Below are 15,905 nucleotides of genomic sequence, written 5' to 3'. Positions count from 1 at the left end.
TTTGTTGAAATGATATTTCTGAAACTATATCAGCATTGCCGCGCATTATTTAAAGGTAATGTTCATTGTATTGTGATTAGTAATGTAAAAAAAACGGGTTGGAGGAACTACTTCACTTTGAAGCAGTTGAGTTTACTGTGTGTGCACGTTCATTATCGACTGTACATAATGTTATAGGAATGATATACATGTTATATATTTTAGACATTACATATATTTCTTTTTGCGTGTGGTGTTAAACAGAAGATGGATAATATATTTGCTTGATCTGGCAAAAACAACAACATTTTCTTGCACAAGTAGCTGCAGACAAAAGTAGAAATACTCGATTTGCGAATTAAGTGTATCTGGATAATATAGATTCTTACTAATGTCATTCGAATACACAAAATGACGAGAAAGGGATGGCATTAATAAAGTAATGAAAAATATACTTGTTTTGAGATGTTAATTATAATAATTAACGATCATCATAATTACTCAGATGATGATCAGTAGTTGGCTTTTGAAAACGTTCTATTGTAAGAAGGAAATACAAATCTAAAGCACAGTTCATCACTCGTGCCTATTTGCATCAACCATATTTTAGGTGAGATGAGGTGAAAAGATTATTGCACTTTTATGGTGACGTGCATACACGTGTGTGGCTGGTTGTACTAGTCCGGACTAATGCCGATTTCATAGTGCTAGCCCCCTGAGATACCATGCCGCAGTTTAACATGAATGCACCATTATAGCCCCTTAATTACGGGCGCCAGACAGGGTAACAACCAGTACCATAATTTAACGTCTTTTGGTATGACGCGGCCGGGGATCGAACCACGGACCTTCCGCTCTCTGGGTGGACGCTCTACCACTAGACCATGGAGGCGTTCCAATAATATTTTATAGTATATGATATTAATCATTACAACTAAGCACAAATACGAAGACTGTTATGACACACAACGTATTTATGATTTGTAACAACATTTTCAGGCATCCACACTGTCCCTTCTTTGGGTGAATACTGAATAATGGCATGTGAATTAATAATGTTAACTCCCATACTCGTATTCACTCAACGAAGGGGAAGAAGAATTCCTGAAAATGCCGTTACAAATAATATAATATACATGCTGATATATTTTCAAAGGTTAAAAGACAATTCTATGTAACATCTTCAGGGATAATTATTGTCCCTTCATTGGGTGAATACTGAGTAAGGGATTGTAAGTCAATGTAAACGTCACTAGAAATAAGAAATATATAATATACATTCTGATATGTTTACAAGGGTATTAAAGAAGTCAATAAATCCAAAGTAAAACCAGTGATGGGGCTGGGCGTTCTAACTAAAATCTGACAGGGAAATAATATGACAATGTAACAAGAGAAACATCAATGTGTCCATTTTGGGACAATGGTGATGTGTAGGCAGAAGATCTGACACTGAGTATGTGGATGCATTGGTCACCTGGTCACTGTTAGTGACTGGCTTGTTTGTCCTTTTTATTTACGGTAATTGATATTGGTGTGGAGAAGTTTAGTAGAGATTTCTTACGATTATGAAAAGAGTTTATGCGCTTTAATGTACAAAGTTTGTGTTATAAGTGGCATGACAAATAATGCCGCATACAAGGCCAGTATTTTAGATGAGGAAGAATCTGCCAAAATCACGCATCATTACTATCAACTGATGACATACTCTAAAATCTGAAGACATTTCCATTCCCCTTATGTAAATAATTCTAAGGCTCCATAAAGTATGTACAAAGAGAGATATATTGCTGGGTCCAGCAAATGCACCACCAAATCCATCTCTCAAAGATTAACCATAATGTTTAATACAATCCAGGAAGGACGTGATTTATATTCACTGAAAATGTTTCAGACAAGTGGATTAATACCATGTGGATTCTTAGGAACTCAACGGATTTGCTTAACTTTTTACAATCTCAGAAAAGAACCAAGTTCAATTATGTCAAAAAGTTTGATTTTTCACCTGTGTACACCATTATCCCATAACAGACTTCATTCTCTGATGCATGGGGTATCTTTTACAAAACGTGCTGACCACAGATATTGTCACCTTCTATCTTCAGAAGTTCAGAACAATTTGTCAAAAATGAAAGCAAATGCTAACTGAAAATCACTGAGAAAACAATATGTGAAAGTTTGGACTTCTTCATTGATAACATCTTTGTAACATTTGGGAAGTAATACACTTAGGCAAGAAGTAGGCATCCACGTGGGAACCAACTGTGCTCCCCTTCCTGTCGATCTGTTTCTTTAAACATATGAATCGGAATATCTGCTCGGACTGTCAAAGTAAAAAAATAGTAATTTGTCCAAGAAGTTTAACTTCCGCTTCAGGCATATGGATGCTCCCCTATCTTCAATAACCAGGAAATAGCCAACTCCCTCCCACACTAATTTACCCGCTAGCATGTGACCTATGAGACCGCCTCAATTCTTGTGGATATGGAATGGATTTCGCCGATTTCCTTCAAGTGCATAAGTTCATATTTTAAATAATTAAAATTAACATTTCTAAGTAATACAGATAAAACAGTCGTTTCATATTTTTCCAGCTTTCCTGAACCCAAGATGCTAATTACCTAAATAACCACATATAATAATAACAGGAAATTAGTATTCTATAAAATGTAAGGAGTATATTTTCTTATGATGATTTATGTATGTCACTCTCCTTTAAACGACGCGCCTGTCTGTGTGTGAACATTACAGAAATAACCCACTCCGGTGACATATACACCTCACTGAATGTACTTCACTCAATCATCTGCTTGTCTACGTTAACACGCACAGCTCTATTTCAGGTTTATGTATACGACAATCAATCAACCGCCTCCAAACTTAATGTGAAGGTTACCAAAGTTAATCATTGTCAGAGTGACTAGGTCCCAGTCAGTCCTGTGGCAGAGACAATGATCAGGTGAGTTCTTCGTACAATCGAACATGAATGAATTTCAGTTTCATGGTTTTTTTCGTTTGTAGATTCATTGGATGTAATCCAAGTACATGTTCACATACTATGTTGCAACACATGGGGTGTTCATTAGTTATGAGGTCACTTTGAAATGACATTATGTTATCAAATCAGGTGACTTTCTCATTGCCTTAGCTACATTTGGACTGAAATACGACAATCCTATTATATCAGTCCATATTTTAATGAGAGGCGCAACTTTATTTGGAAATGTCAACTTTTTTCGGATCACATGATTAATACAATTTTCACGGTGTTTCTCAGTGAAGAACAGTGTCAGTGAAGCAGTCTGAAAGTATTTCCGGCAAAACAAGAGTTCTTCACTCGAGTGAGATATCCACTTTATATTTTCATATAAATATAGTTTATCATCACAAAAAAAATAATCATTTATCCTACTACCCATTTACGAAATTGAATATTAACCTCATTCAATTACTGATGGTATATTTGCTTTTCTCAATTCCATCTTCAAACGGAATACTACTGAATACTCCACCGCCGTTAAAGTGTTTTGAGGAATGGAGGAGCAATGAATTTTCATCATTATCAACGAAAATGTGTTTTGTGTATGTTTATGGCATTGGTAGCTGCAAATGATTATGCATGTTTAAAATTATGTTCAGTGGTGAAAACTGTTCCCCACCACGTTTCAGTTATACACAGTGAAAGAACATGATTTGGGAGAAATCTGTTATATCATATAACGGTTAGTTCCAGGAGTGGGCAACCTGCATTACTGTATACCAATAATAAGTCTTACTGTAGCCGGGACTATTCATGCTTACTTTCATTCCCCTACTTACGGATATAATTTACACTAGCGTTACGACACAAATCTACTTTGACCGTTCACTAAAACCAAACTTATTTTTTAGGTCAAAGGTACACACTGACAACTGGGTTCTATGCACTGTATACGTATGCATGATACTACCAAACACCGCAAAACAGTATGATTGAAACCCGATTTTCCTTCTAGCAGCAGAGTATGGACTTGCCTGAGAGGAGCTCCACACACAACAATGATTTGGGAAATTTAATACCAATATGCAACAAGTTATTTGTTTTTAATAGTTTATTTTCTTGACAAATATGACTCTTAATGATTGAGATATTTATGTGTTTTTGTGCCTAACACAATAAGTGGAAATGTTTGCGGTTGTGAGCATTAGGATGAAGAAGTTAAATCACGTGACGTTACTCCATAACTGAACATAATAATGATAACAGTATGTTCAACTGCTGTATCATTATGTGTTTCATTTTACACATTTTAGATGTAACTTGATAAAGAGGATGAATTAAATTTTATATCAAATTGTCCATTGTACGACCATTTAAGAAATTTTTTATCAAACAATATTACTGGAAAAAGCCCTAGGTATTCAAACGCGTAAGATAATTTAATAAAACGAATCGAATGTAAAACACATGTCTTACCAAGAAGTAATAACCGACCGAGTTCTACTGGTTCATCATGAGATACATCATTTCAACAAATACAAGAAACTCTAGAGAGATGGACTAATAGAGGTTCAGGTTGGGTTGTGGATAGAATTGATACTTCAGTTGATACTTAGATTATTTGCCCTTGAAAGGTCGGTCTTATATAGATCTACCCCCATATTTTAAGAAAAAGCATGCCATAATTAACGTTTAAAATAATGACGATAACTGTTTAAGATGGGCATTAGGATCTGCCTTATTTCCTGCAGATTCTAGTGCAATCTACCAAACTCGCAAATTAATAAGGTAGAAAATCAAAACACTTTGAGGCTCTTATAACAGATTGAAACTACAGAACGCAGTACTGAATTCAGTTATACATATTGAACTCAAGAACACCAGGCTTGTTTCTTTGGATATATAGTTGTTAGATATGATGGAAAACAAATGCTCCAGTGATTTACAGAGGACCCGATGCAGCAAGAAAGTTCCTAGAATCTCTATGAAATGAAGAGAGAATAATCAGTGGAAATTTATCGTATAAGTATTTTATGTCTACGACAAAAGATGATTGGAGAGCAAATAAGAAGGCAACAAGTTGTCATGTTTGTAATATCTTTTTTTTAGTTTGACGTTTACACGATATACGGCTTTTCCACGGGACGACAGGTCGGTTACATGACCGCGAAATTGACGTTCATTTAAGGATTGACTGTGTAATTTTTTTCTGTTCATTGAGGTATGAATAAAAAAAACCCGATGTGTTAACTGTATGAATCCGCGTAGATGCACTGCACGTGCAGCAGCACTATAAACGATATAAACTGCAGGGTTTTTGTTTGCCATGCATCTGTGTCAATCGAACAGTGACAGTTCAACAACATGCCAAGATTAACAGAAGGGCAAAGAAACAAGGTCATAGGCCGCTTGCAGGCAGGGGAATCCCGATCAGCTGTAGCCAGAGTTTTCAATGTAGCGCCCAGTACCATCACAAGCTATGGGATCGGTTTCAAAAGCATGGGTCAACACATGATCGGCCAAGGTCGGGATGAAAAAGACTAACCAACCCCGCCCAGGATTGCTACATCCGACTGCGCCACCTACTTGAAGGGACGACCACAGCCACATAGACCGCATCCCAAATACCCTGAGTGCGCAGAATCTCCGATTAGACCGTACGATACCGTTTAAGAGCAGCAGGTCTACGAGCAAGACGTCCTGTTCGACGCGTCATATTGATTAGACAACATCGTCAACAACCAATGCATTGGTATCGTCAACAAAGGGTATAACCTCAACTGCGATGGAGAGATGAGTGGTTCAGCGACAAATCAAGGGGGTAGCGTTATGAAATTGGCGGCTATCTCTCATCATGGTAGGGCATCATCCAGGGCAATCTTACGGCTAAACGATACATTCTCCTCCCAATTGCAGCCAACGGCAACGGTGTATTCCAGCAGGACAACGCTCGACCGCATACAGCAAGGATCACAAGAGCCTGTCTACACCCTGTCTACAGCAACGTTTATGGTAACAGCAACGTTGATGGTCTCCTATAGAGCATCTGAGCTACGCCGACGTCAATCAAAACCCTAGACCTTGCAGCAGTTGGCTTTTGCATTGCAGGCCAAGTGGGCTACCATTCCCTAGGATGTGATTCGCATACTCGTCTCTTCCATGGGCTGGATATATCAGGCCGCTATTGTGTTCTAAGTGTGCTAAGTGTGCTAAGTGTTCTCTCCCCAACATTTTAGCTCAATTCCTTGTACGGTTCCTCGTTTAAATGTATTTTCCTACCTCACACAACTCTGTCTTTGCGTTTCATTTTTTTGAAGAGTACGAGGTGTGTTCATTAAAGATTTCCCCTAAACCACTTAGGGTTATCACATTTGGTTGAAATTTCACATGTGTAATGATACATGTATCTATGGGTTATGTCTGAATTTGCAGCACCAAACTATTAAGCTTATCACTTTTACAGGTGTTATGATCGAGTAGGGTGTGACAATGGAGCCAGTAGAATACCGAGCAGTGATTAGGTTTTTATATTTGAAAGGTCGCACACCAAAAGAAACTTTCGATGAAATGAAAGCAACTTATGGGGAAGATGCCCCATCATATGACGTTGTTAAACACTGGCATCGCCAGTTCAAGTGTGGTCGGACATCTGTGGAAACAGCTGCCATTCCTGGTCGCCCCCATTCAGCCATTGATGAGGACCCTATCCATCAATTGGAGACCGCCATTTTGGCAGACCGACGTATAACTGTTTCACCAGTTAGCACAAGATGTCAAGATCAGTGTAGGGTTTGTGGAAAAAATCATCCATGACAATTTGAACATGCATAAGGTGTCTCCACGATGGATTCCCAGGTTGCTCACACCTTTCCAAAAGCAGGAACGAGTCAATTGCTCAAAGGAACTTTTGGACATGTGTACAAAAAGACAGGCAAACTTTTTTAACAGACTTATCACACAGGATGAAACATGGGTCCATCACTATGATCCTGAGACTAAAGTTCAGTCGATGCAATGTCCAACCCTCTGCAGGCAAGGTCATGCTCACGGTGTTTTGGGACCAGCACGGAGTAGTGATGATGGATTTCTTGGCAAAGGGTACCACAATTGCAGGAGCTTATTATGCTTCACTGCTGCGGACATTGCGGGACGCTATTGAGCTTAAGAGGCGTGGCATGCTGACCAAGGGTGTCCGTCTCCTGCAAGACAATGCTCCAGTACACAACTCTCATGTTGCCCAGACAGAAGCGCGGTCCTGTGGCTATGAAATCATTCCACATCCTCCTTATTCTCCTGACCTTGCACCATCTGACTTCCACCTCTTTCCAACCATGAAGTCATTTTTGAAGGGAAAACGTTTCACAGATGATGAAACACTGATTTCTGAAGTCAAGTCCTTGTTTGAGACGCAAAATGAGGGCTTTTACAAACGAGGTCTCCATAGTTGCATAAAACGATGGGAGAAGTGTGTAACTCTTGCTGGTTCATATGTGGAGAAAGACTAATTCCTATGCCAAGTTTCATTCCACCAGGTCCATCGGAAGTGGGTCAGGGGAAATCTTTAATGAACACCCCTCGTATATGTACATAATATGTAAAATTCTTAAAGCGACCAGAAAATAGCATTACCCAGTGCACACACAAATTACTTACTGTGCAAATCAAATGCAATTTTAACATTATCATGGGTGGGTGGAGGATGTAATAAATGAATATATTAAAGCGGAAAAAATTGAGCTTGGGTTTGTGGGGGTGGGGTCAAGCGGTTGAAGGCACGGCGTCGGATGGTGAGTGTGTGTTTGACAAGGGCCCTCGGAGCTTCCTGGCTGTGGTTACTTCCTGGTCGCTGATGGGCTGGAACAATCTGCTGGTCAGGTGGGTGGCTGTGTTGGAGATGTAGACCGGACTTGTCTTGATATCACATTCCACCAGGAAGTCAAAGAGGTCCTGGTAACTGTCTGTGGATATCGTGCTCGAACCACTCCTCCCCTATGTACTGTACCGTGACCAGCGGTTGGCCTGGACGTGCGCTCGTGCAGAGCTTCCCAAGGCTGTTGTCGATACGAGGGGCAGGGTGGTCCTTGTGCTGGTCCAGAATCTGGTCAGCTATCTGGGACAAGTCGACACGGGGATCTTCTTTCTCACTTGGTACCTCGACGGGCGCGGTCTGGGTAGTGCTGTCATTGAGAAGGGGGTCTGGTGGTGTGGCGGTCTGGCATACGATGGACTTGGTCGGGGTCGGTGGTCCAGTTCGGGCGGGAGATGGCTTCGGGAGAGGAGATCTCTGGATTCGAGGGAAGCGAGATCTTTCGCTGCGACTGGGTTAATGGGTTAACTAAATCTCCATGAAATGACATGATCTTTGACACAAACTAGCACATCAAGAAACCAGCATATCAGTCATTATATTTTCAGATAACTGACAGGTTCAGAATGATGGATGTGCTATTGATAAGGACTTTACAGATTGATCAGTCTTCTTTACAGGAAAAACTATGTATACAAGAGACAACTCGTCATGAGAAACTCGAGGTCACTCTTCGAATGTCTTACCTTTTCAAATTGCTTTTTATCGGATTGAGGGTGTAATTAACCAGATATGTCACCATAACTTAGGCAAAATTGCAATTTTGAATTGGTATAGCTTAATTGCTCAAAGAAAAAAGATAAAGTTTGACATGATCACAGTTGTTTCTTGCATTTGCATCGATAATGTTGTAACAGTCCGAGTCTGTGACGAGACTGGTTCAATCCCATTGTGACTACATCCCAATTTGCCTACAGAAAATATATGTAGGCACAATGGGAACTCAGTTTCATCCCTGCAGCTTCCGGTATAAAATGTTAGTAACTGAAAAAGAAACTGCGCAGAGGATTGAAATACTTATTACTGTTCAAACAAGCCAGTTCTTAAGCTGAGCAGAGATGTGAATCCGTATGACTGTATATCTTTTAGAGATCAATGCAATTAACATTTGACTGAGTAAAATGTGTAAAATGTATATCACCTCCTTCACTGTAAAGACGTTGTTCCAATGGGGTTGGTGTTTTTGTATATCTACCAGTTTCAATTTTTAGTTTGTGATTACTTTAACGAAGTTTTAAGAAATACACCTATGATCTTTGTTTTTAAAATATGTAAGATAATTCTCAATATTTACAGATGACTTGACCAACCTGCATGTTCTTAACTTGCTGTTGGATGAATGGGAATCCCTTAATCCCTTAATGAATGCGTGAACATATTTTTACATTCGGACTGAAGTTTATTTACAGTGGATTCATTACATTTATTTGTGTTTACTATTTCAAAAGTTTGTTTTGTTTAACCCATCCAACATTTTGACCACATAGATATTTGCTGCCAAAGCATGTTTAAGAATGACATGTGTTGTGTTATCTATATAGGTCTTGTAATCAATTATTTTATATATTATCGGTACTTATAGTGGGTATATACCATGTTCTGCCTGACAGGCCCAGTTATGGGTTTTCTTGGCTTGGTTTTACTTGTGCTTACCATATAAAGACACCCTGTTATTTTTGTTGTGCTTTCCAAAGATAACTGCATTGATAACAACCAATTTGTTCTTTACACCAATCCTCTCCTCCCATTACTAACACTTTCCTCCTCCGTATGTGACATTATATGGCGGGGAACTATTGATGCACTGCAGCAATCTCTACATGTCTATGTATTGTATGTTGTATTGTATGTTGTATTGTATGTTGTATTGTATGTTGAAAATTAAACAATAAGTAGACATTCCTTTTTCTTGTACAATTAATAAAAACAAATTTATATATGGCAAATGTTAAGCAACTCTTAGTTAATCGGTATTCAGCTTTTAGTCTTTGACGGTAATTTGGGAAATACAAAGTAATTCCTAGAATTTGCCGAAACAAATGCAAATACCATTGAAGGGGACAATGACATTTTATTTCATGGAAGGTCACCGAGTTCAAACTTAAATATATATATATATATATATATATAGAGAGAGAGAGAGAGAGAGAGAGAGAGAGAGAGAGAGAGAGAGAGAGAGAGAGAGAGAGAGAGAGAGAGAGAGAGAGAGAGAGAGAGAGAGAGAGAGAGAGAGAGAGAGAGAGAGAGAGAGAGAGAGAGAGAGGGATATTTCACGAGACACATGAAGTATCCTATTTATTATATACTTTCTGTGTAGTTGTCTGCCGGAAAAATAAGTATTTCATTACAAATGTAAAACCTTGAAACGTAAATGCCCCCTCCCTAAACACGCAGGGATGTTTCACCACCCCTTGCATTTGCGACTTAAAAGGTAGTTCCATGGTTTCAAAATCTTAGAACATATAAACAAAAGTAACCAAAACAATTGAGATAAAAAAAATTACTGTCTCGATTGACGGGTTAATGATAAATTTACAGGTTATAACGAAACGTTTTCGAGAGCATTCCAAACGACAAGAAACGATATCAAGCCCATAAATGTTATTAATTTCCCTTGGCAATGAGGAACTAATGTAAACAAGAAGTCATCAGTTTGTGTACGGGCTAGACACTTACGATAAAGGGAGACCATTTGCGGGGAGGTAACTGGGAGGTGGCTATAGTTCCGTCAAAGTATTATATCATGTAAAATATCAAGTGTTATGTTCACAGCAGTGAAATATCAAGTGTGATGTTCACTGCAATGAGCATATCTCTTTTCACAACTTCAGAAAACTCAGTCTTTCACACGTATACATAAAAAATCTATATGCAATATGTCATTACAGTATCATAAATTTCAGAATGGTATTTGCACACCACATCCTACTCTGCTTCGTTCTTGTTTCCGAACATGTACATGGTAAGCTGTGGAATATGCGTGAAACGGTTCCTTTGGTGCCCCTGGCGCTTCAGACGCCACCAGGTAAGTAACACTGATATCATTACCCACCTACTCCTTTATGGTAGTATGCAGTAATAGTGATAGTCCACTCTCTGTCTTTATTCATATGCTCTCCCTTCCAGCTAAACTGTTACATCGGGTGTCTTTGCTACATCCTCTCTCAGGCATTGGAATATTATTTTCGTCATCTAACGATTGATTAATAGTTCGTCTTAGTCAGTGACTTGTGTTTTAACGTCGGTTTAAATAGTAGTTCAGTTTTATCACGGCGTGTCTGCTGAATGTGGGAGTAAAGATAGAAGTCATGTAGGCTTTAGACGTTTTAGGTTTTCAACTACTCACGAGCCTAGGATTCTTGCGCTACAAAGCGAATTGTGGCACCTTTGTCAACTGGGCCACCCACGCTCTCGAACAGTGCCTAAAGAACTGTATCTAATTACCCAGTGTTATTAAACCAATGTGTCTTTAGCTACTTTTACAAGTGTCTATATATTTATGCATCGTTAATTAAATTGGAATGGTTCTGATAACTGATCTATTTGTCTGTTTTATTTTTATAAATAACCAGTAAATATTTCCACTATTTAGATATTTCGTCTTCCCACAGAGGGGCTTTGTGCTTTTGTTCAGGTGTTGGTACCCAACCTTTAAAGTTACGTACCAACACCTGAACAACAGCACAAAGCCCCTCTGTGGCGGACACGTGTGTTGTGGCACTTATTGAATAACATGTAATTGTATCAGACGTTCATACGAATATAATGTTAATGTGTCTTATCATTTATTATGCATGTCAGCACCACGGATCCTGTGCAAGTATTCGATTAAATGTTGCCAGAATGCATGCTGCAAGCTGATTCCGGTTCCTGCAAGTCGTACGTGAAGAGGTTTTTCTTCGACAATGCCACCGGTCTGTGCGAGCCTTTTGGATACGGAGGATGTGAAGGGAACGCCAACCGGTTCATGACCAAAGAAGAATGTCTGGGAAGATGTTACTGCACTGAGCAAAGTGGGTTCAACTCCGACTTAGGCCCATGTTTTACACAGGTGTATTAATATACTCTTCAAAACGTTGGGGGTACTCGAAAATAACTTAAACTTTCCAAAATTGTAAGAGATACTAGTTTTTTTGTAAGAGTTGTAAGATAATGAACGAACGAATCGACTTCAGAAAAGTAGAGAAATATGGCAGTAGATGTTATAACCGCCAACGATCTTGAAGGACGTAGTCACATCTGTCTATGACCTCACATACACACCCATTGTTAGTCATATCTGTCGCTAACTTCTCATACACATCCATTGTTAGTCATATCTGTCACTCTCTCCTCATACACACCCATTGTTAGTCATATCTGTCGCAAACTTCTCATACACACCCATTGTTAGTCATATCTGTCGCTAACCTCTCATACACATCCATTGTTAGTCATATCTGTCACTCTCTCCTCATACACACCCATTGTTAGTCATATCTGTCGCTAACTTCTCATACACACCCATTGTTAGTCATATCTGTCGCTAACTTCTCATACACACCCATTGTTAGTCATATCTGTCGCTAACTTCTCATACACACCCATTGTTAGTCATATCTGTCTATGACCTCACATACACACCCATTGTTAGTCATATCTGTCGCTAACTTCTCATACACACCCATTGTTAGTCATATATGTCGCTAACTTCTCATACACATCCATTGTTAGTCATATCTGTCTATGACCTCACATACACACCCATTGTTAGTCATATCTGTCAATCACTTCACATATACAACCATTGCTAGTCATATCTGTCACTCTCTTCACATACACGCCCATTGTCAGCTATATCTGTCAATAACTTCACTTACACGCCCATTGTAAGTCGTATCTGCCACTCACTTCACATACACACCCATTGTTAGTCATGTATGTCACTCTCTTCACATACAGACCCAGTGTCAGCCATATCTGTCAATCTGTTCACATATCAACCCATTGTTAGTCATATCTGTCACTCTCTTCACATATACACCCATTGAAAGTCATATCTGTCAATCACTTCACATATACACCCATTGCAATCATATCTGTCACTCTCTTCACATATACACCCATTGTTAGTCATATCTGCCACTCACTTCACATACAAGCCCATTGTTAGTCCTATCTGCCACTCACTTCACATACACATCCATTGTTAGTCATATCTGCCACTCACATAACATACACACCCATTGTTAGTCATATCTGCCACTCACTTCACATACACACCCATTGTTAGTCATATCTGCCTCTCACTTCACATACACGCCTATTGTTAGTCATATCTGCCTCTCACTTCACATACACGCCCATTGTTAGTCATGTTTGTCACTCTCTTCACATACACACCCATTGGCAGCCATATTTGTCAATCACTTCAGACATACACCCATTCTTAGTCATATCTGTCACTCTCTTAACAAACACATTCATTGTTAGTCATATCTGCCACTCAATTCACATATACGCCCATTGTTAGTCATGTATGTCACTCTTTTCACATACAGACCCAGTGTCAGCCATATCTGTCAATCTGTTCACATATCAACCCATTGTTAGTCATATCTGTCACTCTCTTCACATATACACCCATTGAAAGTCATATCTGTCAATCACTTCACATATACACCCATTGCAATCATATCTGTCACTCTCTTCACATATACACCCATTGTTAGTCATATCTGCCACTCACTTCACATACAAGCCCATTGTTAGTCCTATCTGCCACTCACTTCACATACACATCCATTGTTAGTCATATCTGCCACTCACATAACATACACACCCATTGTTAGTCATATCTGCCACTCACTTCACATACACACCCATTGTTAGTCATATCTGCCTCTCACTTCACATACACGCCTATTGTTAGTCATATCTGCCTCTCACTTCACATACACGCCCATTGTTAGTCATGTTTGTCACTCTCTTCACATACACACCCATTGGCAGCCATATTTGTCAATCACTTCAGACATACACCCATTCTTAGTCATATCTGTCACTCTCTTAACAAACACATTCATTGTTAGTCATATCTGCCACTCAATTCACATATACGCCCATTGTTAGTCATATCTGTCAATCACTTCACATACACGCCCATTGTTAGTCATATCTGTCACTCTCTTCATGTATACACGGACCGCCTCCGTGGTCTTGTGGTAGAGCGTCCGCCCGGAGAGCGGAAGGTCCAGGGTTTGATCCCGGGCCGCGTCATACAAAAAGACGTTAAAAGATTGTACTTGTTGTTACCCTGTCTGGCGCTCGGCATTAAGGGGCTAAAACAAGGACTGGTCGGCTCGGAGTCAGTATACTGTGTCTGAGTGGGGTATTCATGTTAAACTGCGGCATGATATCTCAGTGAGCTAGCACTATAAATCGGCATCAGTCCGGACTAGTACAAGCAGCCACACACACACATACACGTGCATGCACGTCGCTATATAAGTGCAATAATCTTGGACGCGACGTTAAACCCAATTTCACCTCACCTCACCTCATATATACACCCATTGTAAGTCATATCTGTCAATCACTTCACATATACAACCATTGCTAGTCATATCAGTCACTCTCTTCACATATACACCCATTGTTAGTCATATCTGTCACTCTCTTCACATACACACCCATTGTTAGTCATATCTGCGACTTACTTCACATACACGCCCATTGTTAGTCATATCTCCCTCTCACTTCACATACACGCCCATTGTTAGTCATGTATGTCACTCTCTTCACATACACACCCATTGACAGCCATATCTGTCAATCACTTCACATATACACCCATTGTTAGTCATATCTGTCACACTCTTCACATACACATTCATTGTTAGGCATATCTGCCTCTCAATTCACATAAACGCCCATTGTTAGTCATATCTATCAATCACTTCACATACACGCCCATTGTTAGTCATATCTGTCACTCTCTTCATATATACACCCATTGGAAGTCATATCTGTCAATCACTTCACATACACACCCATTGTTAGTCATATCTGCCACTCACTTCACATACACGCCCATTGTTAGTCATATCTGCCACTCACTTCACATACACATCCATTGTTAGTCATATCTCCCTCTCACTTCACATATGCACCCATTGTTAGTCATATCCGTCACTATCTTCACATATACACCCATTGCAAGTCATATCTGTCAATCACTTCAGATATACACCCATTGTTAGTCATATCTGTCACTCTCTTCACATACACACCCATTGTTAGTCATATCTGCCACTCACTTCACATACACGCCCATTGTTAGTCATATCTGCCACTCACTTCACATACCCATCCATTGTTAGTCATATCTGCCTCTCACTTCACATACACGCCCATTGTTAGTCATGTATGTCACTCTCTTCACATACACACCCATTGACTGCCATATCTGTCAATCACTTCACATATACACCCATTGTTAGTCATATCTGTCACTCTCTTCACATACACATTCATTGTTAGGCATATCTGCCACTCAATTCACATATACGCCCATTGTTAGTCATATCTATCAATCACTTCACATACACGCCCATTGTTAGTCATATCTGTCACTCTCTTCACATACACGCCCATTGTTAGTCATATCTGCCACTCACTTCACATACACATCCATTGTTAGTCATATCTCCCTCTCACTTCACATACACACCCATTGTTAGTCATATATGTCACTCTCTTCACATACATGCCCATTGTTAGTCATGACACTCACTCACTTCACATACACACTCATTGTTAGTGATATCTGCCAATCACTTCACATATACGCCCATTGTTAGTCATATCTGTCACTCTTTTCACATACACATTCATTGTTATTCATATGTGCCACTCTCTTCACATACACGCCCATTGTCAGCCATATCTGTCAATCACTTCACATACACGCCCATTGTTAGTCATGTCTGTCACTCTCTTCACATTAACGCCCATTGTTAGTCATGTCTGTCACTCTCTTCACATACACACCCATTGTTAGTCATATCTGCCACTCACTTCACTTATACGCCCATTGTT

General features: G+C 39.5%; 1 protein-coding gene across 2 annotated transcripts in view; it reads left to right on the top strand.

The window, feature by feature from the left end:
- The first annotated feature begins 2,833 nt into the window (after positions 1 to 2,833).
- The window catches only part of LOC124150129 (carboxypeptidase inhibitor SmCI-like), a 30,677-nt gene continuing 17,605 nt past the window's right edge, over positions 2,834 to 15,905 (top strand). The window contains exons 1-3 of one of the 2 annotated variants that reach the window (XM_046522054.1): positions 2,834 to 2,938; positions 10,730 to 10,851; positions 11,669 to 11,839. In XM_046522054.1, the coding sequence (XP_046378010.1) occupies positions 2,931 to 2,938; positions 10,730 to 10,851; positions 11,669 to 11,839 (301 nt within the window). In that variant the 5' untranslated portion in view covers positions 2,834 to 2,930. Of the gene's footprint in view, positions 2,939 to 10,714; positions 10,852 to 11,668; positions 11,840 to 15,905 lie in introns of both variants that reach the window. The other variant, XM_046522053.2, reaches the window with a different exon arrangement.

Source organism: Haliotis rufescens, unplaced genomic scaffold, assembly GCF_023055435.1.
Source record: "Haliotis rufescens isolate VD_foot unplaced genomic scaffold, xgHalRufe1.0.p SCAF_4, whole genome shotgun sequence".
NCBI classification, from domain to species: Eukaryota; Metazoa; Mollusca; class Gastropoda; order Lepetellida; family Haliotidae; genus Haliotis; species Haliotis rufescens.
The sequence above is the reverse complement of the archived record's forward strand: the minus strand, read 5'-3'. Positions and strand labels throughout refer to the sequence as shown.